The sequence below is a fragment of the Crocodylus porosus genome, unplaced genomic scaffold (genome assembly GCF_001723895.1).
Source record: "Crocodylus porosus isolate Cpor-Errol unplaced genomic scaffold, CroPor_comp1, whole genome shotgun sequence".
In the NCBI taxonomy this organism is placed as follows: domain Eukaryota; kingdom Metazoa; phylum Chordata; order Crocodylia; family Crocodylidae; genus Crocodylus; species Crocodylus porosus.
Window position 1 is genome coordinate 33,425,313 of NW_017728918.1, and position 25,272 is coordinate 33,450,584.

At 41.0% G+C, this 25,272-nt stretch overlaps 1 protein-coding gene across 1 annotated transcript in view; it reads right to left on the bottom strand.

Moving 5' to 3' along the window:
* TPO (thyroid peroxidase) overlaps positions 1-25,272 on the bottom strand; it is a gene marked incomplete at its 5' end in the record, with an annotated part of 109,645 nt that overhangs the window by 64,625 nt on the left and 19,748 nt on the right. Inside the window, 4 exons of the mRNA XM_019538148.1 lie at positions 7,074-7,280; positions 13,051-13,180; positions 18,628-18,760; positions 24,578-24,747. Of these exons, the coding sequence (XP_019393693.1) occupies positions 7,074-7,280; positions 13,051-13,180; positions 18,628-18,760; positions 24,578-24,747 (640 nt within the window). The remainder of the gene's footprint in view (positions 1-7,073; positions 7,281-13,050; positions 13,181-18,627; positions 18,761-24,577; positions 24,748-25,272) is intronic.

Consider the following 25,272-nt stretch of genomic DNA (forward strand, 5'->3'; position numbering starts at 1 on the left):
TCTTTTCCTCAGTTAGGAAAGACATGCAGTTCCTAAGATCTAACAACAAAATAGTAATCAAACAAGTGGGCAGTGGAGCTATTGTCATACTCAGTCATGAAGACTACACCATCTGTTCTAAGGAAAAGACTCATGGGCTAGATCTAGATGAGCAGGCATGTGCAGTTTGTGGTACCACAAACCACTTTGTGGTGCCACAAACCACATGCCTGACATGTTAAAATGTGCCCTGCACTGCAAATTTGCATCGCTGGGGCAAAAACTAAAAGTTGCCAATTTTAGTTCCAAGTCAGTCCACACACAGTGTTATTGCACTGTAAAGACTGCACATGAAGATGCCGCTGTAAAAACCACTTACTGTGAAGTAACTTACAGTAAGTTACTGTGCAGCAAAAACACATGTAGACATGCCTACTGAGTACTCAACTACACAGTAAAGTATTTTGTGTATCTGTACCCCTTGTGTACAGATTATTGAACAACATTCTAGTGCTTTCACTCCCCAGCCTAGCCTCTTTGGAATAGAGCCATAATTCGTTATGTGGGTTTCTTTCTAATGAAGAAAAAAATACTTTAGCTTGCTGGAGAAAACTGATTCTTGAGGGATTTTTTATTAGCTCCTTGTTTCAATGTTTGAAAAATGCTTCCTCTAGTCACATTAATGAACTGCTTTGTGTAATGGTCTCCACTGCCTTACACAAAAGCAGATGAGGAGTTGGCATATAACTCAGTAGATGCAGAAACACATCCATCTTCATCTGCCCCTGCTTAAGTTTGTATTAAGTTTGAAAAATCTAATGGATAGAGGTATATTGCTGTGCTGAAGTTAGCAATATTTTTCACAATTTAGCAAATATTTGATGTAATACCCTTTGTTATTAAAGGGCATCTCCAAAATTGCTTAATTAATTATAGAGCCTATTAACTATGTACCTATTAGTTCTAAAGAAATGTCAGTTAATTGCCCTCAAAATCCTTAAAACTTTGTGCGAAAGTAACATTCAGGTTATAAAGACTCATTCTGAGCTCTGTCCCTAACAGGTTCTGTTAGGACAGTGAGCCATCTTTTTATGATAGTCTGAAAATGCATCATGCTCTGACTTCACAGATGAGGTGGCATACTTTTTTCACATGTCCTATCAGAGAAAAATGTTACATAACAATGAGGACTATGGAGACTTTTGATATTAATGGATGGATTCAATATGGCATCTATTAGGAGCTTCTTATGGGGGTCTACCTAAGAAGATTGCTGTTTTGCTGTATTTAAAACATGGCTTCATAGCTTTTGACAAGAATCTCCAGACAAGAAGTTGAGAGACCTTCAAGAAAATGAGAAAAAATTGCAACCTACTTTTAGCTAACATCAAAGGGAATATTGTCAGTGTCATTCATTTGGATTCATAAATTCAGTAATGAAGAATAGAAGTGAGAGGTACCAAGATGTTATGGTTTAGAGGAAATTAGTTTAATTAAGACAAGAATTTAAAAAATTGGATGATTCTCCAGAAGTTATTTGCATTATGTAAACTGCCTGACACTCTCTCTCCAGACTCTCTAATGGGTCTGCTTCCTACTCAGAAGCCTCAAGTTGTCAGTGGTAACTACGACAATGAATCTAAACTTGCTGCTTCCTTGTAACCATTATCATAGTCTTCCTAACCTTGGTCTAGTTGTATGTGATTCCTTAACCAGACTCATATTTTCCACTGTGTTTTATAAGCACAGGGTTGGAGAAGGCCATATATCCTCCTCTCTATTAAACACTGCTACAAGAAAAGCCTCAGGGAAATCCAGCTGACGTACATCAGGGGTTCCCAAACTGTGGCGTATACCCCTGAGAGTATGCAGGACATCTAAGGGCGTGGGGAAAATTGTGTAATGGCAGATTTAATTTTCATTATATAAATTGGCTTTTATGCTGTTAAAAATAAAATGTATGTTAGTAGGAGTACATGGGCTGCTGATAAATCTAGATGTGGTACACAGTAAGAAAAACTTTGGGAACCTCTGATGTAGATGATCTCCTTCCTACACACTAGTAAAGTTTCTAGGAGGCTTCTGGTGCCACTGCTTTTAATTGAACCAGTTCAAGCATTTGAACAATCCACGATAATACATTTCTTAGATCATAATAAATTTTCATTATGAAAATCCATATGAAATTCATTATGAGAATAATAATTACTTAAGGTAATTAGTGACAGTCATGACCTAGTAGAGATCATAGAATCGTAGAAAATTAGGGTTGGAAGGGATCTCAGGAGGTCTTCTAGTCCAACCCCCTGCTCAAAGCAGGACCAGCCAAGGCTTTGTTTAGCCATATCTTTAAAACCTCCAAGGATGGACACTCAACAACCTTGCTGGATAGCCTGTTCCAGGGCTTTGCTACCCTCCTAGTGAGAAAGTTCTACCTGATCTCTAACCTAAACTTCCCTTGCTGCAACTTGAGGCCATTGCTCCTTGTCATCTGCTATCACTGAGAACAGTTTAGCTCTATCCTCTTTTGAACCCACCTTCAGGTAGTTGATGGCTGCTATTAATGCCCTGCTCCCTCAGCCTCTCCTCAGAAGGCACGTGACCCAGCCCCTGAATCATTTTTGTTGTTTGCTGCTAGACTCTCTTCAATTTGTCCACATTTTTTCTGCAGTGGTGGGCTCCAAATTGGACATAGTACTCCAGATGCAGCCTCACCAGCTGAATAGAGGGGAATAATCACTTTCTTTGACCTACTGGCAACAATCCTACCCATGCAGCCCAGTATGCTGTTAGCCTTCTTGGCAACAAGGCCACACTGCTGGCTCATATTCAGCTTATTGGCCACTGTAACCCCCAAGTCCTTTTCCGTAGAGCTGCTGAGCAGCCAGTCAGCCCCAAGCCTGTATCAGTGCATAGGATTGCTCCGTCCTACATGCAAGACTTTGCAATTGTCCCTGAACCTCATAAGACTTTGTTTGGGCCAATCCTCCAATTTATCTAGGTCACTCTGAGTCTTAGCCTGACCCTCCACTGTATCTACTACTCCCCCTAGCTTGGTGTCATCTGCAAACTTGCTGAGGGTGCACTCTATGCCATCTTCCAGGTTGTTGATGAAGATATTAAACAAAACTAGTCCTAGGACTGATCCCTGGAGCATTCCACTTGATACCAGCTGCCAAGTAGACATCGAGCCATTAATTACTACCCTCTGACCCTGATGCTACTGCCAGTTTTCTATTCACCTTACTGTTTATTCATCCAGCAATACTTCCTTAGCTTGCCTGCAAGAATGTAGGAGACTGTATCAAAAGGCTTACTAGAAACAAAATATACCACATCCACTAGTTTCCCCACTTCCACAGAGCCAGTCATCCCCCTCAGACTGGCTTCCCAAGGGATCCTGCACATGAGTTCCCTGAGCAAGTCAAAGTCTGCTTTTCTGAAGTCCTTACTCTGCTGCTCTCCATCCTTCCTCTCCTCAGGATCCTGAACTCAAATCATCTCATGGTCACTGCTTCCCAATTTGCCATCTACTACTATATTCACCACCAATTCTTCCCTGCTTGTGAGCAAGTCAAGAGGAGTATGCACCCTAGTTGGCTGCTCCAGCACTTGCACCAGGAAGCTGTCTCCAACACTCTCCAAAACCATCCGGGATTGCCTGTGCATTGCTGTATTGCCCTCTCAGCAGATGTCAGGGTGACTGAAGTCCCCACGCAAACCAGGACCTGTGATCAGGAAACTTCCGTTAGCTGTTTGAAGAAAGCCTCATCCATCACTTCTTACTGGTTTGGTGGTCTATAGCAGACATGACATCACCCTTGTTTGTCTCTCCTCTGACCCTAACTCAGAGACTTTCAAGAGGCCCATCTCCAGTTTCATACTGGAGCTTTGAGCAATCATATGGCTCTTTTACATGAAGTGCAACTTCTCCTCCTCTTCTGTCTTGCCTAGCCTTCCTGAACAATTTGCACCCATCTATGACAGAGCTCCAGTCATGCAAACTATCCCACCAAGTCTGTGTTATTCCAATAATGGCATATTTCTGTGACTGTGAAAAGACTTCCAATTATGTGTGCTTGTTTTTCAGGCTTTGTTCATTTGCCTACAGGCACCTAAGGTAATTAGCCTATTGCCCTGGTTGGTCAAAAAGAATGAGAACATTCTCTCATCTACCCTGTTGCCCTATCCTGCTTGCTTTTCCTCCACATCACCTACTTCCCCAGTTACCACAGGTCTTGTGTCTCCACCCCCTTGCTTGACCTAGTTTAAAGCTTTCCTCACTAAGTCAGTGAGCCTATCTGTGAAGAAGTTCTTCCTTCTCTTCATCATGTGGATCCCATTTTTTCTCAGCAACCCATCTTGGAACATAGTTTCATAGTTTCTAGGGTCAGAAGGGACCTGAGTAGATCATCTAGTCTGCCCCCCCCCCGCCATGGCAGGAAACAATACTGGGGTCAAACAACCCCAGCAAGACATTCATCTAACCTCCTCTTAAGCCCCCTCTGACTAGTTTATAACAGGCCACTAGATCCCCCCTCAGCCTTCTCTTTTGGAGGCTGAACAGGTTCAGGTCCCGTAGCCTCTCCATTATCCTATGGTCAAAGAAGCTTAAGTCCTGCTGTCGACACAACTTGCACAGCCAGGCACTAAACTACAGGATGCACCTGCTCCTGTCCTGGCCCTTCCCTCAACTGGAAGGATCAAAGAGAACACCACTTAACACCATTCCCTTCACCCTGCACCCAAAGCTGTGTAGTCATTTGTGACCTGCTCAGGGTCACCCCTGGCAGTATCATTGGTGCCCACATGGATGAGCAGCATGGGGTAGTAGTTAGAGAGCTGGATGAGTTTTGGTAATCTCTCCATGACCTCGTGGATCTGGGCTCTGGGCAAGCAGCAGACTTCCCAAGAGAACAGGTCAGGTCAGCAGATGGATTCCTCTGTCTCTCAAGAAGGGAGTTTTCAACTACCGCCAGCTGTTGCTTCTTCTTTGTGGCAGTGATATGGATCTTTTCCACCTTGGGGAGGCCTTGGGATGCTATTGGACTAGCTAAACATCAGCTAGTAAAAGAAGGGGATCACAGAAGAGGAGCCAGGAGGACTACGCAGGAAACTGATGCGGTAGGGTGAAGTAACCAGACTTCTCTTCCTCCTTTGTGCTCCTAAATAGGTTTGATGGGTCCCATTTGGTTTGGTTTAAGGAATGGTAGAAGAACAAGTCAGTTTGTATATTATGAAAGTGCTCTAGCTCTACAATGAATTTGTTCTTTACATTTAAAGACACGTGCCATGTTTGCTTCTTCTAATTTAAAACACAATACAATTTTTTTAATGATAGCTAGGTTTACCCAGGTACATTAAACTGTTTTTCAAATGTTCATATTTTTTTACAAAGCATGATTGTCCTTTTTAGTCACTGCTTTCTAAAATGCCTCCAAGAAAGGCTTTATGGTCTATTTGGAATACACATCCCTTATGCATACTCCCTGTCAGTAGTCTATTCAGCACACAGGTTATTAATTTACCTCAGTTTCCTCCATGTTTTAGAGCAACTAAGCATATGGGAGATGACTCATCACTGCAGTTACACAGGCTGTCCATGTCCATGACAATCAACAGGACATCAATGGAAATGTAAAAAGATACAGTGAATGAAGACAATGGATCCGACAGTGGATCAGCGGCACCTTGGAAAATTGGTTATGTCAATGGAAAGTGAATGTGCGTGTAAGTAAGCTACCATTCTGACTTAACAGGAATTAGCACCATCCCTACATGTAATGGAATAAGAATTTCACTAGGTAAAGGACAACAATCGCGGAAAAGAATCAATTAGCCTGAATATTTTTGAAGCTGCCTTGAGAAGCCACAGCATTCACAGGACTGTTTTTTGGTTGAGTGTCATAATTTGAATATCTTTAGTGGATTTTTGTTGTTTTGAAAAGACACAATTTGCCTTTTTAAAAGGTACTTAGTGGGTGTGTGTATACCTGCAATTAATGCAATAAATAAACTCCAGCACATGTTGTATCAGAGTTTATTGCTCCCAGGCACCATGTTTATATGTGCACCTGGGGCAGCAGCCTACTGAGTCAGGTTGGAGCAGTCCCAGGGGGTCAGCCTATCAGCCTGTGGCTCAACATGCTGCGGCTCCAGTGCAGGGCTAACTGACAGGCAGCCCCCACACTGAAACACCCTCATGCCTCAACCAGCCCTGTCATCATCAACACATGCTTCGTGGCACACTAAATAACACTGGCATAGGATAGTACTTGTGTTGGCAACTACTAACCTATAGTGGTGTTTATTAGTTTATGATAGTCTAATAGAGCCATATGTGTAAATAATAAGACTTATTGCACCCAGTGTTATTTTCTATGCAAGGAAGAAGATCTCCTCTGGTTTATGCGCTGTATTTAATTTTGTTACTTAACAGTGTAATGGAAAGATCTTACTAGCAAGTCAGACAAGGATTCATAATCCTCTTTTTTGCAAGCTTATTTTCTCTTTCAACCAGAAGATAACCAGATTTGGAGTCCAACTTTTCCTCATATGCTCAAAAGTTATGACCCATTTTATGTACATTTCTGTAAACCACCGAAGATCATTTTCGTGAAATAATTAAAGCATGATTTTTCACAATTTCATGTTAGCCAATGAAAATAATCATGCATTCACAGAATACAGTTAAGTTCCTTGAACTTATCTCACTGACAGTTTAAAAAACAGAATTATGTGTGACTATTTGCTTTCTTTTATCACTGGCATTTAAAACCTTAAAGCACAAAAACACTGCCAATTATTTTTTCTTGCCCATTAATATTTCTCTATTTGTACTAAATGATGTAGACATATCTATGTACACTTCACTAAAACCCCTTCCCTCTGTACATTTGACTTTCTCTGTCATTTAATAATTATGTTGAACACAATTCAATAATTTTATGCTGTGTTATTTCTGAAAATCTTTCAAATCCCTTTCATGCTCTATTACAATCGTGTCCACATATTTGTTGTACAACTTACCCTACTTTACATTTTTTACCTGTTTGCCTGGTAGCATTTCTGAGCAAATGCAGTTAAAATCATACCTTCATTGGAAAACAGGGATTTTGGTTTTCACATGTCAGTTGGCAATCCACTCCTCTTAGGAAGGCAGCTCTGCTTGTGCTCTGAGGTGTAAATGCAATATCATGATCTATGTACTGTCCCCACAGCATAAGAATATCAGAATATAGGTTGTCATCAGTAACAGCCTCATTAGATACATGAATAATTTTTCTTGTCACTTCACGGACCTAAAATAAAAGAACTAATTTACCTGGAATGCCAAATAATATTTACCTCTCACAAAATGATAAAACACCAAAACCCCCCCACCAAACCCCTTCACAAAATGACTACAAACCTCACAAAACCCCCAAATCGGAAAAAGTGATAAAAGCTATAACCAAATAATCAACCCAGCTCTGATAACCTACTTTTCATAGTCTTTTGTAATGGAGACTTTTAGAATGTCTAAATGCTTGCATTCTCCTTACACTTTTTTCTAGTCTTGTAGCAGTGGTACAATGGTAGGAGAGCAGTATGAAACTGGCACTGTCTTCCAGGAGTGTGTGAAGCTTTGGTCCCTGATTTGATTCAAAGAAGATTTGGCCCAATTCAGTGGCTGAATCATTGAATCTGAATCAAATTGGGAGACTTATTAAAAGCTCCAAATTTATTTGAATTATCCAAATCAGTTCAGAAAAGATTCAGCATTTCGGAAGGCAGTCTTGGGGGGAAACAGAAACTGAGAAGTGGGGAAGGGGGAAGAAACTGCTCTGATATTGACATCTGCAGCTAGCCGGTAAGTGTGATCTTTCCCTGAGTTCCCTTCCAATCATAGTGCTCTAGGGGAGGTATGTAGAAACAGCACATAAGGATCTCTGTGACTCTTTGTATGTTCTGCTATTAAAGAGGGATACATAAAATGTTAAAAGAACAAAACTGCATACATTTGTAACTGAGGAAAGCCAGCAAGGAGGGATTTTTTTTAGGTGGTACTAATTTTAGCATGTCACATGGTATGTTGAAAAGAAAGCATTGTTTTAGCTTAATATAAGGCGTAGGGGAGCATGCTGATGTAATTTGTCAAAAATATGAGCAGATTTTATGCAATAGGATAAGCCTTATTTTGGTGTGCTTTGCTTCATTAACACACATTCTAAAGACCTTTCTGGAGACCTTTGCCAGGGATAACATCTAGTGTACTATTTCTCATTCATGTGTCAGTTTTTCACTTGTAAGCACCGTCTTGTACTGTTTAGAGATGCATCACTTGATCTGTAACAGCAGTTGCAAGCATCCTTAATACTAAATATTGTGTCATCCCATCATTATTACCAGTAAGCATTTGAAAATGAAAGGGAAAAAGCCAGAAGAATATAAAGTGACAAGATACTGTGAGAACAACAGTAGACAATGTTTTCCCAATTCAAGTTGTAAGGGGTAAATTTGGCAATTTGAGGGAGCCTGAACCAGAAACGCCAAATACAACTCACTTATATTTTGGTATGACCGTCCATCTTCCATCAGCAGCAGCAGCAATCCCTTACAGTTGAGGATGAGTGTTTTCCACAACTGACTCATCTGTGTGTTCATAGATGCCTGACAAGGCCAATCTGGGATCTACAGAGGCACATGTTTCCTTGTGGGGTGGGTGACCCCAGATTCCTGATTTGGTCTGCAACACACTGTTTCTACCACTCCTGCTTTTCTTTCTCCTGTTGTCATCATGAGCTTTCAATGTACCGAGATCCTTGCAGCAGACTCTTCCTCCATTTGGGAGGTCCTGGGCAATAGTTTCCCATTATATTGATGTTGCATTTTATTTTTTAAGAATAAAACTTACTTTGGGAGCCTGCAGTCAGACGTCCAGATGACATGGTTGGCCCAAAGAAGTTGATTTTTGATGATCATTGCCTGGATGCTTGTGGTGTTTAAGAGGATGCTAACATTGGTGTGTCTGTCTTCCCACTGGATTCAATGGATCTTCTGCAGGTAGAGTTGGTGGTACTTCTCCAGTGACTTAATATGTCTCGTGTATGTTGTCCATGTCTCAGCTCTGTACAGTAAGGTAGAGATCACAAATGATTGACAAACCATGAGCTTGGTTTCAAATTGATGTCATGATCTTTGAATACCCATATCCTCAGGCATCCAAAGGCTGAACTTACACATTTGAGGTGATGGTGGATTTCTTCATCAATGTCAGCCTTCTGCCAAAGATGGTTTCTGAGGTACAAGAAATACTCAATGTTCTACAGAATTTCACACTAAGACTGGATTGCAGGAGCTGGGGACTGTTCATTAAAAGCTTGTTAATGGATTACCTTAGTCTTCTGAATGTTAAGTGTCAGTCTCATTTTCTTGTATACCTTGGTAAAGACATCAACTATTGCCTGAAGGTCTGCTTTTGAGTAAGCACATACTACAGCATCATCAGCATACTGAAGTTCAATGATTGGGGTTAGGGTAGTCTTGGTTTTGGGTCAGAATTGGCTGAGATTCAATAGCTTACCATCCAATTAGTAGTTTAGCTCCACATCGACTGGAAGGTTGTTGGTATTCAGATGTAACATCACAGTAAGGAATACCAAGAAGAGTGTTGGAGTGATGATGAACCCTTTCTTAGCTCCTATTTTAACCTCAAAAGGATTTGTGATAGATCCATTACGGGAACTACAGGCAACCCCTGCTTAAAGCTGTTTCACTTAGTACTACTTTGCTATAATGCTCATTTTAAATTGATACCCGATTTCACTTTGCGCTCAGCGAGTTTTGTTATAATGCTCATGGTCACTATCTTGGGTCATTAAAAACACTTGTGGTCACCACTTTGGGTTGTCAAATGCTTTCAGTTCCACTTACTCATTTTGCTTAATGCTCATTTTTTTCAGGAACCAATTAAGGGTGATAAGCGGGGGTTGCCTGTACTGCTCACATACCATCATGAAGTGAAGAAAGTTAGTGGGCATTCATACTTCATAAGGATCTTAGGATCACAGAATCATAGAAAATTAGTGAGATTTCTTTTGGTCCAGCCTTCCAAGTTGTCTCGGTTATTCTGACTCCTAGTCCTACCCTTCAGTGTATCTACTACTCCCCCCACCTTGGTGTCATCTGAAATCCTTCACAGTACTTCTCAGTTGACAGGGCCAAGGCTTTCATGAGGTCAAAGATCATGTAAAGAAGTTTATGTTTTCCCTAGCTTTTTTTCCTGTAGCCAGTGAGCAGTGAAGATTATGGTGGTTGTGCCTCTTGATGCCCTAAACCCACCTTGAGATCATGGGAGGAGCTCTTCATTAAGTGGAAGAATACGGTTCAGGAGAATTCTTGCAATGATCTTTACATGATGGACAGCAAGGCCATCCCTTTGTTATTTTCACAATTAGACTTGCCTCCTTTCTTGAAGATTGTCACAAGCATGGCATCCCTGAGGTCATCTGGGATTTTGTTATTATTCCAGATCCTTAAAATGAGGGTGTGGAGTTGTGCTATAAGCTCCTTAGCCCACTACTTGAACATTTCAGCAGAGATTCCATCTGCTCCAAGTGCCATCTCATCTTTTATCTGCTTGATAGCTTTTCTCATGTCATGAGGGGCTGGAGGGTTTACAGGATCATCTCTGACTGGGCACTGAAGGATGGAACGGAGAACACGCCCATCAACAGCTGAGTCTCAATTAATAAGGTCTTAAAAATGCTCCTTTCAGTGGGCCTTGATGACTCCCTTTTCCTTAATCAGGTCTCCTCCATCCTTAGGTCTCAAGTAGTTGCCCCATGAGTCTCAGACAGTAGATGGCTTTGGTGACACTAAAGAAACTGTACATATCTTCGATGTCAGTGACATGTTGAAGCTCCTCTGCTTTGTCTTCCCACCATCTATTATTCATACTGCAGGTCCTCCTTTAGACCTCTGCCTTGGCTTTTTGGTGATTCAGTTCTTTTCACTTGGAGTTGGTGTCATTCTGCCAAGCACAAAAGGCCTTGGACTTACAGTATATCAACTTTTGGATCTCCCAGTCATTCTTATCAAACCAGTCTTTGTGTTTCCTGGTAGAGAATCCAAGTGTCTGTTCAGAGACACCAATGATGGTGAACTTGAAGGCACCCCAAGTGCTGCCAACATTCTCCCATTGTTGTTTATTGGAATTCACCAGTTTTGAGGCACAGGTTGAAGAGGTCTCACTTGATTGGGTCACTGAGAGCTTCAATGTTGACCTTCCATTGGCGCTGCATCTGCTGCAGCTGTAATTTGGGAGCCAGTCTAAATGACATAACTGAGTGGATGAGGCAGTGATTGGTCCAGAAATTGTCAGCTCCTAGCATAAGTTGAATGATGCAGACATCTCTGCGATCCCAGGCACAAACAATGAGGTAGCCAATCTAGTGCCAGTGCTTAGATTGTGGTTGTTGTCATGATGCCTTGTACCTGTTTTTCTGGTGGAACAGGATGCTGGTGATGGTGAGTCCACATTCTGCTCATTTGATCAAGAGGGGGATGCTATTGGAGTTAACTTGTACCATTCCTTCCTTGCTAGTGGTTCCATTCCAAAGGTTTGAGTCTTTTCTGACTCTGGCATTGAAATCTCCAAGCAGAGTAAGCCTGTCTCCCTCTGAATTGTCAGAAAGAAGTTGGTCAAGGTTGGCATAGAATTCCTCCTTGCTATTGTCTCCCTGCCAGTTTGGGATGGAGAGCCATTAGGCACTCATTAATTTCAACAGGGGACTTATTGAGTAGGTTTATGAGTTCATTCTTAATGGCAAATCCAACTCATTGAAGTTGGTGTTCTCCTTACTCTTTACCTTCCAGAAGGTATAGTTGCCTCTTTGTTCTTTGAGCTGCCCATCTCCCACTTGTTGGGTCTTACTCAGTGTAGTAATGTCAATGTTGTGTCACCTGAATTCTCAAGCCATGGTTTCAGTGTGGTGCTCTGGGCATTCACTGTTAGGATTGTCCATGAGGGTCCTGATGTTCCGGGTCCCAAAACTGATTGTGTTTTCACTGATTTCACCTACGGTAAAGGTCAACCCACTGGACACAGTTATCCAGTTAGGAAAAAAAGTAGGCAGGCTGAGTTTAGGACACCTTGTCTAGCTCCCTCCCCATGTGGGATAAGTAGAGTGGATCCTAAAGAGGGATGCTCAGTCACAGTTACAGCTGCCAAATTGCACTCCTGCCTCATTCAAGTGATAGATGCCTTTGTAACTGCTGCCTTTATACCAGTTCAAACTAGGAGCTTCCAAACCTCTCAATTCTGATCCTGTTGTCACTAGCTGGACACCGAAGGGCTTGAAAAATATGCTAAAGCCATTTGAATGGAGGAAGCCTATGGGTAATTTCACCTCATCACTGAAAATATAAACCTAATCCACTTGCTGTCACTGGCTGTACTAATGTTGGGCTAATGGCACACCTCTGTGTGCAAGCTCAAGCTCTGTCATGAAAGAACTTGAGAAGCACTGTCGGGAGGTACAGTAGTCTGTATTGACCTATTCAGAACTGAACCTGAGCTATATACTTGGCTTGATTGCTGGGCCTTGTTGTGCCATTTTAAAAAAAATCAGTAGTTGTCTCAGGGTCAGGAGGGAAGCCATACTGATACCTTGATCACCTTGGATCAAATCAAAATGGTTCTTGTAGGTACTTCCACTAAGGTATTATGATACTTAAAATGTTGAAGTGTTGAATGAATTGCTGTAATGCACATATATTAGTTTTCATTCCCTGGACTTTGTCTTCCTTCTGAACTGTGAAATCCTGCCTAAAATTCAGGTACTAATTAAGTACCTAATAATGACCCAGATCCTTAGTCAGTCTCAAACAACTCATTCCTCTGCACAGATTGAAAGAAAAGTAAAGGCTTCAGTGTTTAAATCACTGAAAAAATAAGTAAAACAAACCAATTAAAAAATTAACATAGATTTTGTGGCTGGATTTCACTGATATAAAATAAACTCTAGAGTGCTAGGCACAAATGAAGCCAAGAGCTGTTTCAAATTATTTGCTAATTAGTCTCCTAACCGGTGGTAGCTCAAATCCATTGTACAACATGCTGGGATTCCATCCTTTCGGCTGACTGATTCCATCTTCATAAATTGGAGGGAGCCATCTAGCAAGAGCTGTGTTTGATGCTCCCCATCTAGGGTGTTCCCTGAGGAAAAAAAAAAAGAAAAGATTAGAAAATATTTTTCAAGTTTAAAATATTTACTTACGTGAGTGCATTTCCCAGTAAGGGATTATTTAGTTGATGAATGACTGAAATGTCCCTGGATACAAGACTTGATGTACACCAAAGTGAACTTGGCCCAAAATAATGACTCAGTAGTTTTTAATTACTGAAGTAAATACAAGTATTTTTAAGACTGGAACTAACATTTTTAATTAAGATTGCAACCTTTTGAAATCTACGGGGGCACTGTTTGTTTAAAGCCTTTACATCTGTATCATCATTCATGAATGGGGTACATGCACATGCTCCATCCCCCAAATGCAGAGGCTGGACCCAGAAGGTAACAGCCCCTGTGGAGCACCCCTGAGGCTCCACCAGGTTGTACTGCTTGGCTACATGGTACAACTTCCTGAACCACGACCAACAGCCAACTGGGGCTGCCACATGCAGCATGGACCTCAGGAGTGGCCACAGAGGCAGGGCACAAGGCAGCTGGCAGTGGTGTGGGAGGCACCATGTAGCCACACAGCACAAGCCAGTGGAGCCCAGGAGATGCTGCACAGGGACCACTTCTAGCTCGGCCCAGACTCTGCACATAGGTGACGGAGCCTTTCCACAGGCCTCTGCGCTGTCCCACCTCACCCCATTCTGCCATCCTGGCTTGCCCCATGCAGGTGCCCAAGCCCTGGCCTTGGCTCCCTCCCCTGGCTTGCCCTACCATGCCCTGCCTGATCCCTCCCCCAGGCAGGAGGAGTGATGCTCAGCTGAGCTTCTCCCTCCACCTCCAGCCTGCTCAGGAGAAGCTGGGCTGGACACATACAAGTGGGGTGGCGCCAATCTGGACTTCAATTTCCACCAAACAGCTGGGATGCTGATGCAGCTTACAAAATCTGTTACTGCCCCAGCCAAACTGGGACATATGGTCACCCTATTCATAGACAGTAAGTGCACCTTCCAGGTGGTACACATACATTTATAGGTCCAGGGGGACACCAAACAGGGAACAATTAGTTTATTAATACTTCATTGAACTTGAGCACACCGAAATGGCTCAATTTGCAAGGCTATATGGGACAGTAATACACTTAATTAACTTCAATAATTCACACTTGAAGGTTGAAGTATGCCTTAATAAAGCATTCGAATTAGTTACAGTTGATTTGTCCGTATTGAAATTGCATAAAATATTGCACATAATGTAGCACTATTTCACTCAATTAAAATAATAAAATGTTAATTTAACTGCTTAACCAGTGATTATTCTCCTAATTGCTTAGCTGCTCACTAGAATATTACTGTAGTAAAAATCCTTTGTGTTATCTTAAACAGTGTATCAAGTCTGTTTAACAAATACTGTACACTTGGTTCTGATTGAAAATGCTTGCTCTGCAGGTTTCATTCAGGTGCCCTACTTGTCCTTATTTTTAGTGGTATCCACTATTCCAAAACTGAAACCTTGAGTCTATATTATGAAATAATTGATGGTCAAACAGTAGAGATTCAGAAATAAATCTCAATTATATTGTCCATGTAGAATTCTCACCCAAATCAGTGAAGTTTTGCATTAATTCTGGCAGCTGAAATAACAGGGTTGCTTTTATACACAACTCTACAGTGTAATCACATATAAATACAAGATTCTCTGATGTATGCACTGGATATTTTTTACTTTTGTAACATTTTTAAAGATTTTTGGGGGGCCTTGGAAGGAACCCAAAATTCTTAAATGGAGGTTAATGCCCAGATTTTTGTTTTTCAAATGTTTTTTTTAACATGCCAGCCTAGTTTTGGTATCAGTATTTTCAGGAGAGAATATTTGAATGAATGTGGTATGACTATATAAAAATTACTGGAGGATTCCTCTGTGCATTATAATTTTCTGAGATAACAGGGACATACATAGCAAAACATAGAAAGAGATACAAAGAAAGCTGTGAGAAATAGCTGCAAGTTTATTTTTTGTTAATGGAGCTGACTGACAGCATAAAAGGCACATGAGAAAATGGCAATGAGGATGCAAGAGCAAGAATAATATAATACAGACATTGACAGGACCCAGTCTATGGTCATCTGGCTTGCTTTAAGCCACATAGCAGAAGTCAAACTTCAGATAGGGTTGAACTGGTTAATAAGACTACACTTGATTATACCAATTAATGATCTGCTTCATGAAGTGTAAACTGAAAAGCTACCTTTCCCTGCCCCTACATAATTAATTAGTTTATCTTCAGATCTCTTTCATTTTCCTACATAATTAAAAGTATTCCTGTATATACACCATTTTGGTGGTTCCCAAGATAAAACAAAGGAGTTGTTTGGACAGGTCTTTCCTTTCATTCCTTTCCATTACAAAACATATCCTTTCCATTTAAAATCCTCTCCAACCCCATCCAGTTAAAATACTTTTACCACACAAACCTACATAGTATTATATTATATTTTAGCTTTGTTTTAGGGCCTTCACTCAAAGGAAAATTTAATATTAATGTTCCAGATTATATATTCCATAATCCAAGAGTACTGTTCGCAAAATGCATAAATATTGCAAATACATTAATTGAAGAGATAGCTACAAGCAAAACATTTTGATTATTTAAAGTTTGTCATAACTTGATTCCTCTTCCAGATGATATCAGCATAGAATAGCTGCTTAACTTTAACATATAACATAATATTCTTGTTACTGACTGATAAAAATTGCATTCTACTAATAGGGAGTTAAGATGATTAGATCTGAAGCATTTTGAATGGAAAAAATAGAATTAATAAACAATATATATAGTGATAATACAGATACATGATTTGAAATCTTTGAAGGTTCTTAATGTTGTAATTTAATGAGCCAGCTACTCAGTTGCTACCTATCAATATATGTAGGTTAGTTGAGCCATATTAACTTACACTAGTTGATGGCCCAGCCAAATTATTTACAAGGCTGTACAACATATTGTAAATGTTGTAGGCAGTTAGTATAAACTGTCTACCAGAATGGTTGTTTTTTACAATGATTATACAGTGCAAATGTCTGTAAAAAGTAAAAGACAGGAAAATGTGTCACAAACTAGAAAGACCTAACCACAACATGAATCTCTAATTCAGACGCTAAATAATTCTATAGGTATATGGAAGCTTTTAGTGGGCACACCTATGTGTGCGTTAATGTGCTTTTACTAATGCACACTAAATTTAGTACCTCCAATATGAGGGTACGTCCACACATGCATTAATGTGTTTTTCCTAATGTGCATTAAATTTAGTACCTGCAGGGTATGTCCATACACACAAGTAAGTGTGACTAAATTTACTGTGCATTAGGATAATGTGCATTAAGTTATTTTTGGCTGGTGTCTACATGTGCAAGAACTTGGCACTACCATTAGTATCAAGTCCCTCTAGCCCTGCCATGTGCCCCTGTGGCCTCTGCCAGCAATGGTCAGTGCCCCACTGCTCCAATCCTGCGAGCAATGACCAGTGCCCCATACTCCTGCTGGCCATGGTCACCCCACCCAGGTCCCAGGACAGCTGCACACCCACCAGCAGAGGCCAGAACCCCAGCTGCAGGAGACCCTGGTTGACCCCCACTCCCTGCACTCCTAGACCACCTGCCCCACTCCCCACACCCCCCATTCTCCCTGCCCACCCCCAGCACCACTCTCAGAACATGCATGTGGGTGAAACAAAAAACTCTATTACCCTCACAACACCCACCCTCATTTCTTCCCCTTCCCACCTCAATCAACAAAACCCCTCTACCACCACCCCACAAACACCAACAATAAAAAAATTTGCTTACCAGTGGAAAACTATTTGCAATATTTTGTGTCTTCAGGCCCAGAGTGAGGGGCTGTGGGTGAGGGGGGAGGGGCTAGGTAGCAGAGACCCAGGGCAGGTGCCCAGCACCCTAGCCTTTGGACTCAAAGATATATAGCTTATATAAGTGAGATATAGATATATATATAAATGAAACATGCATGAATGGATCGGTCAGAACCACCCACATTTGGATTTCCAATTAAATCTAGTGGGTTTTGTTTATATTCTAGGTAGTCACCGGAATTGTTTTTAATTTTGTGCCACCTGTATATTTCAAACAAACCATGAATGGACCTTGGTGAACTCCCTGGTTTTATTCAATCAATTACTTCTGTTATGAGATCAGTCAGTGTTGCCACATTACAAATCATCTTCAGGAAGGTGATTTAGTCTCTCTGATAAAATCATTGTGTTACAGTCCCTGCTCAAACTGAACTTCAACGTAAGACTAAGAACATGCATGCAACTGGGTGCATCTGCTGAGGTCACTTCCAACCCTAATTTTCTATGATTTTATGCACTTTAATGCTTCTGTCATGAAACTTGAATGCTTTGGCTTGATAACTTGCATTAGCACTTTGGAAAATCTCTGTAACTCTTATCATTGGTAGTAAGCCACCAAAGTTTGCTTACTGCTGTTAGAAAAAATGATGTGATGCCATGACATGATGTTATTCAGTGCTCATGTAGACTAAGTTGCATGAGGAGCAACATTAATAAATTTTTATCATTTCTGAGTCAGGGAATGGGAAACCTCACATCAGCATGTGAATCATGAGAGCTGCAATATAATCACAGATATAATTTTTCTAATGGCCTCATCAATAAAGAAACAAGTCTTGTTAGTAAACTTTTTAGGGAGGAAGATGCTATAAATAAAAAACTTTGACAAGAAGAAAAGTCAATTTTAAAGTCCTACTGTAGCATGCCCAGAAATTAGCAAATAAGAATTCTCAGATATATCTCATATACGAGTTTAGGCTCTGGAAACCCTCACAGCTAGCGGTAATATGTCATTTATGCTTTCATAGAACTATTACAATTATAATATAACCCTGCTTAGCTTAACCCCAATTAATCAAGCCTCCTGAGTTACCAGTGTTTGGTCATATCCAGACATACTGCACCTCATGGTCTTTTAAAGCTGATGATTCTAGGGAGCCAGGCAGCATTTTCTTTACTGAACTCATGGGACAGAAACCTTTTCAATGTAGATCAGCCATACTGTGCAGACTTATATTTCTATACTATATTTGAAAGGCAGTTTATTTAAAAATAACCATCTACCTCTCCTTTCATCCACACTATCTTTGTAGTGCTATGTGTATAAGTATATTCCAGAAATTTCAGCCAAACAAAGCTGAGACTTACAAACATTTTAACATCACAGTCCACTGCATTCAATAAATTGTACTAAGGCTTTAAAGTACAGGTAGGATCTGAAAAAATTCAAGATACAATTTTCTTTCCCTTCACATGCAGATCTTTTGTAGGTCTTTTACTACCGTTTTCCTAAATATAAGATAAAGTTGGGTAAAACGTATTTTTGCATAGAAGACACAACTTTCTCAGTAATGGAAAGAGAAGTGTGTCTTTCAAAAATCTGTTTTTCTTACCTGTTGTTGCAAGCACCAGTAATGAATCGGTATTTATTGGCTAAGCAATTATTTGGACATTTTGGTGGCAGCATGTAAGGTAGGCATCCAGACATATTGGCAATTTTCCTGAGCAGATCAGCTGGTAAAAGATCTGGGGAAAAAAGTGTTAACCCAACAAGTTTACTTTGTTGTCACAGAGTACTGTTATAGCGATTTCAAATATCAACATTGGTCTGACTTTATCTGCATTAGAGCAGCAATATAATTACTATTCTAAGAAGAAAAAAATGGGTAATTTTAGGAAAGACAGTACAGTGACTATTTGTGCAATTTTGTCTAGATACAGCACATTTTAGGTCTGGTCAAATTATTCATTGCCATTATCTAAAAAATATGACCATTTTATCTCCTTACCTATAGCTAGTAATTGATCCTGATATCTGCTAGCATATTAATTATTCATTAGTATTCACCATCTACTTTATACAAACATTTCACAGCCTATAATTTGACAACATTTGTTTACATGAGTTGTGTTACCCTTGATAAATACACATCCCACATCACTAAGGTGAACTGACTTAAACTGAGAACAGAGCTACACTTTCAAATTCTGTTGCTCATTTGTTTTTCTTTTTAAGACACAGAGATAACATATTTAACAACTTTACTCTTATTGTAGTTTGCTGTTTATGTTAATAATTCTAACACAAAAGGAAATAGATCCTGGTGCTGGATCTGATACCTCCCTGAATGGACCTACTCAGTATCCCGTCCTCAGAGCCAGAGGATGATCTTTGGTCTTGGCAGCCAGAATCACATCACACATAGGAACAGAAGCTACTCTACACCAAAATAGCTACAGGTCACCAGCGAATTCCATAATCATCAGTGATCAAACATGAGTCATGATTTTAGCTACTGCTGGCCTAAGTTTCAGCATAAAGCAAGAAGATCCAATCCAGCTTTCATGCAAATTTCAGCTGTTGCAGGGACTTCCTTTCTGGATAATCACCTTCCTTGCATCCCCCTTTCTCCTTTTCTCATCCACTTTCAGGATCCAAGAAGAGATTTTGGTCATGGGAGGGAGCCCCTGACATGATTTTCACAGGGAAAAGAAATTGCTGAGTCAATAGAGGTGGCTACACTCCTTTTCTCCTTTGGTGGTCCATTTGCTTCCTGATGGCTCCTTCTCTCCCTTCCTGCAAGACCTAGCATGGGGTAGAAGGGTGGGATCCTTGGAGCTATTTCCTCCAATGTAGAAAGAGCTACCAAGCTTCTATATGTGGGAGAGCAGAGTGAATCATACCCAGAGCACAGATATACTGAGGAACAAAGGGAAGAAGTGGGCGTAGGATTAACTGACTGCTATATTAGAAGTGATAGAGAAGCTGGAAACTCCAGTCCCTCAGCCATGAAAGGCTTACAGAACTAGGCATCTTTAGCATGCAGAAAAAAGGAGATTAAGGTTTGTGGGGACATGATAACAGTTTTAACTACCTCATGGGATTCTCTAAAGAGGAAGGAGAACAACTTTCCATGCTGTAGATGGTAGGATACAAAGCAAAGAAGATTTGATTAGATCAGGAAAATCTTTCTTACTTGTCCTGGGAGACAGCAGGAGAAAGGACGCTGAACCAAAAAGGGGGAACCCGGGGGACGAAAGTCCCATGAAGAAAATAAAATAAACATAAAAATAAACCAAAGAAACTCCTTATCTGCAGCAGGAACCACCGTGCAGCTGGAGCGAGGAAAGAAACCCACGCGGCTCATCAGCTGCATCTTCATATAGTAGAGGACAGCCAGTGATGTCACTGGCAATCACCGGCTGGTGGGAATAAAACAAACCACTGGGAAAGACAGAGGGAGAGAGGGAGCAGACCCAAGGAGGGCACCACCACGGAGTGTCTCGCAAGGGTCCTTCAGGGAGGCAAGAAGACAGCCCATCTGGGCAGACAGAGCCAGAGGAGGCTTCTGGTACCGGCCACAATGGCAGTGGTGAGGAACAGCTTGTCAGAGCGAAGGACAAGCCAGAGGGAGCCCCTACAGCCGGCAGAGGCAGTAATAGTGGAGGGAGCAGAGAGGGGGATGTGCCGATCGACACCCTAACAGGCGGGAACATCGGGGACATTTGGGAGGTGGAGGAAACTTCCCCTTAGAGAGGCTTCAAGCAGGAGCAGCATGAAGTGCTGTGAAGAGACAGGGTGCTGCTCCTGGGTGTGAGGAGCAATCGGGCATAAACAGAGGGGCTACAAGGCACCTGAATAGTGAAGAGAGAGAAAAGAGAGGAAAAAGAGAGAAGAGGAGTGGGACCATATCCTGGGAAGCGCCAGATAAAACAGAAGAAATGACCTGAGCGAGGGGCCATGGGTACCTGGTCTCATGTAGGGGTAATACCCTGGAGAGTTTTAGGGAGTAAGGCACCCAGCACCCTGACATAGGGGCCGCACTGATTTCTCACAACAGAGTAGATTGCTATTCTGTGTTTTCCTTTGTGTTTCCCCATTTGGAGGGGTTGAGAGGTAGGGGTAGGCGACATGGCTGAGGTAGCCGCCACAGAGCTCTTATAGGCTTCACCTTTGTGTTTAAAACACTAGCCAGGAATCATACCTTGAATAGAATAGATTTTGAGGCTGAGGATTACCAGCTGCAAGTAACCCTAGGCTGATTAAGTGAATCCACCTCAGGAGCCTGTGCCCTGGACAGGAGGGGGGATAGCAAGGCTGCTGCAACTCAACGAGAGTGGGAGTGTGGCCAGGAAGACCTGGTGACCCATCAAGGTGGCATAAGGTCAGGGTGGAGGGGAGGTGGAGCCCTTCAGGTGACCGCCAGATAGATCTCATGCCACAGAGGAACCATGAGTAGTCACCCCACCATTGGGGAAAATTCAAAGACATGGCAGGAGAGATTGGGGGAGGCCACTTGGGGAACAAACACCTACTTGATGGTTTACTGGAGACTGCGGGGCTCACACCACTGGCCGCTCAGACCAAGGCCGCACGTGACCAGACGTTCAAGGCCTGGTGGTCACATTACTGTTAGAACAATTTAGCAGTTCTAACAACTAGGCAGTTCCACAACTGCCCAGGGAAGCTAGGGAACCTCTTCACCAGATGCTTTTAAGAGTAGGCGGAATAAGTATTCGGAAGTGGTAACTTGAAGTGGCATTCTCCCTGTACAGGGAGTGGGACAAGAGGACCCTAGAGGTCCTTCCAACTCTGTGATTCAATTATTTTATAGAACAGAAAATTCTATTATTCTATTTTATACAATCTTTTTAATTTCATAACAATTGCATGTTCCTGTGAGAATTCCTGCAGGGATTGTGAAAATCACCTGGAAAGGTTGGTAACAATCACACAGTCTCAGTCTCTTTCTCATAACCACACACAGATATGGTGGAAAAAGAAAGTTTAAAAAATGAATATAAACATTATTTTTAGGCAATACCATTTTGACTCATAATACTGTGGTTTGACTTTGGCGATAGTGGCATATGTATCCTCAGAATGTGAAGAAGTTTCGAATATTCTCCAGAAATGTGTTGAACCCTTCATTTTGCATAAATGCAAATTATCCCATTCTATACATTATATGTAACTCTTGCAAAGGCTTTGATTTATCTCTTTGAAGTGTATGTGTTTTTATAATTGAAAAGGCATTCAGATATTGGATCTGTAAGTCTGAAATTCTTCATGCTCCTCTGAAGTTATTAAAATATGACATCATCAAATAAAAAAGATGTTATTCCTTCAGAGAAAAACACAAATTAAGGACCTAACAATGTAAATAGTTGAATGTGTGTCATACATTCCAAGAAGGAGAATCAGATGGGATATAACTATAGCATCAGATATTTGTTTGCAAGTTAAATGCTATCTCCTCAGCATTAAAAAGTGGGGATTAAAAAAATTAATATTGTAGTACCAAGAAAGAAAACACACATTATTAGAAGTATGCTGTTGATAATAAATATGGAATCAAACCATAACTTTTGGATCTAGTTCTGAATTTTGTTTAGGTGACCTTTCAACATTAGATTATCTGGTGCACTATGAAAACCAGTAGAGTAATGAAGGGGGTTGCTGACCAGCCAGGCAGGGCCTGATGCTTGTAGGGGATGGGTGTGCAAAAATAGCAGTAGTTCTGCTGCTATCCTAGCTGCATTTGCCAGCAGCACAGCCACTGTTACTACCCCATCTGTCGCTGCCACCCAAGGCACAGAAAAGACTGGTTACATCTTGCTATGAAACAGAGTAAAACACATAAAAGAATCAAAGCAGATAAAAAGCATAAAAGCATTATGATATTAACTTCTGGAACGAAAATAGGGAATTCAGAAATCTTTCTGAAACAAAAAAGCATATTTAAAAAAATGCAGTACCCTCCTCTCTCTGCAAGCCCAGGGGTTCTCCAAAACTACATCAGACCAAAAAATAAGAGATAGTTCCTATCATTTTAAATAATCGGCAAAATAGATGTGATGCTTATGGATATTTGTGTGAGAATATTACACAGGTGACAAACTGACATCACAATGTACACATACAACAGCGGACCCACTACAGTTTCACCAAATACCCAGCTGATGCCTAACAAGTGCTGAGTAAAGTTATTCTATCATCTCTCATTTCTTTCATATAATGGTCTTATATTGCTAACTCATGATGAATATGAGTTGCCACAACACCAAAATTCTTCTCAGCCGTGCTACTGAAAAAACGGTCTATTCATATTCTCTAGTTCATATTCATTTATTTGGCTTTTCTTGCCCATGTAGGACCTAACATTTGTCTTTTTCTGAATTTTCTGCGTGTTGTTCATAACCCAAGTCTATATTTATCAACAATTTATTAATTTTAATCATATCCTTCAAAGCATTTGCAACCCCTCTGAGTTTTGTGTCATCTGCAAACATTGCTGTGTGTATGCTAAAGAGTACCCTAGAAATGTAATCTGAATCTCTTTAATCTTTATCTCTTTCTTAGTGATGTAAGAAATAAATGAGTTATTACTGTATTTTCTCACACAAAACCCCACAGTTTCCCCCTCAAATCCAGCTGGGGAAAATTGAAGTATGCATTATATGCAAGGAAAAGTGAACGGTATGGGTTAAGAAATTTGGTGCATGTTGGGGGGTCTTTGCAGAGTTCATTTCCAAGGCAATTAATCCCCATCCCCCACCCTGCCAAATTTCCTGACCTGTGAGGAGCTCCTCTCCTCAGCTGTGTGCTTGATCAGGCTAGGTTTCTCTGTGACTGGCCCCAGTGCATGGAGTCTGATATGGCACACAGTCCCAGACCTGGTGTGCACGGTCCAACCCCACGCATTGACTCCAGAGCTGCATGCTGATTTGAATCTGGTCAAATCTGTAACACAGTGCCAGAGCCAGCACAGTCCCAGACTTGGCACATGGCCCCAGAGCCAGCATACAGGGTAAGACCCAGCATGTGGCTCCAGAGCAGGCAGGTGAGATCAGACCAAGCACGTGTCTCTGCAGCTAGTGGGTGGCTCCAGACCTGGTATGTAGTTCCTGGACTTGTCATGTAGCTGTGCTGCCAGAGCACAGGGTCAGATTCAGTATGCAGCCCTGGATCCAGCATGTCAAGCTGGTGCAGAGGCCCCATCTAGCACATAGGGTTGGCAGCAGGCTTAGAAGCAGGCTCAGTGCCTTAACTGTTGCCATTCACTCACCTCAATCAAAGTTTTTTTTTTCTTCAGGTTCTCCTTTCAAATCAAAGGTCATATTATATAGGGTGCATGTCATGTGTGAGAAAATATGTTACCTGTATTTTGTAAGATGTTTTAAAGAAATTAACTGCAGGCACTATTACTCTAATAGGTGGATACGAGTTGTACTACAGCCTTCAGTAGAATACAAAAAAGGAAGTCAAAAGAGCTTTAATGTAAAAGGCACAACTGAAGTGACCAACAGTAAGTTCTGCCAATGTCTGTATGTTGTATTTACCAGTTGGATGCACTGAACGTTTGTGCTTCTGGCATACTTTTTCTTTCAACAGCTGTATTGAAGTTTCCATCCTTTCAGCTGCTTGGGAAATCTCTCTGCTCTCCAGTTCAGGAGATTTTGAAAAAGCCAGCAGTAGATCAGAAGTCATTGTTCCCCTTCGTTGGAGATTTCTGTAACAGATAAAAATATGTTCTTTAAAAAGTCCCCTTTGGACATACTGATACTTGTAAGTAGGGCTTGAATGGAGAGAGAAAAATGAAACACCAGCAACTTTTTGTTGTCTTCCTAGATTTCTTAAACTTATATTTTCTGTTCTAATAAAGGAAAGCACATTCCTGCAGTGTCCCATGTGTGTGAGCAGCTTTCATGATTACATATAAAATTGTCTAGAAGAACAAGCTAGAAACCCTGGTTTGGAACTACAATTAAACAAATTAAAATACCATATGGTGTGCATGACTACTTGCTGTACATATTTATAAATCAAATGTAGAATACTGTAAGATTACCTACTGTACTTACTCAAATAGAAAATGACCCTAATTAAAAAATAACCCCCAATAACAATATTCTCTATATGAAAAATTTATATATTTGATATAAGTTTTCAGGCATAGAATCTAATTACTGGAAGTTTGCCTTGAATTTGTCCCTTTGCTACTGCTACAACAGGGAAGATAAATGTGAAGGATCAG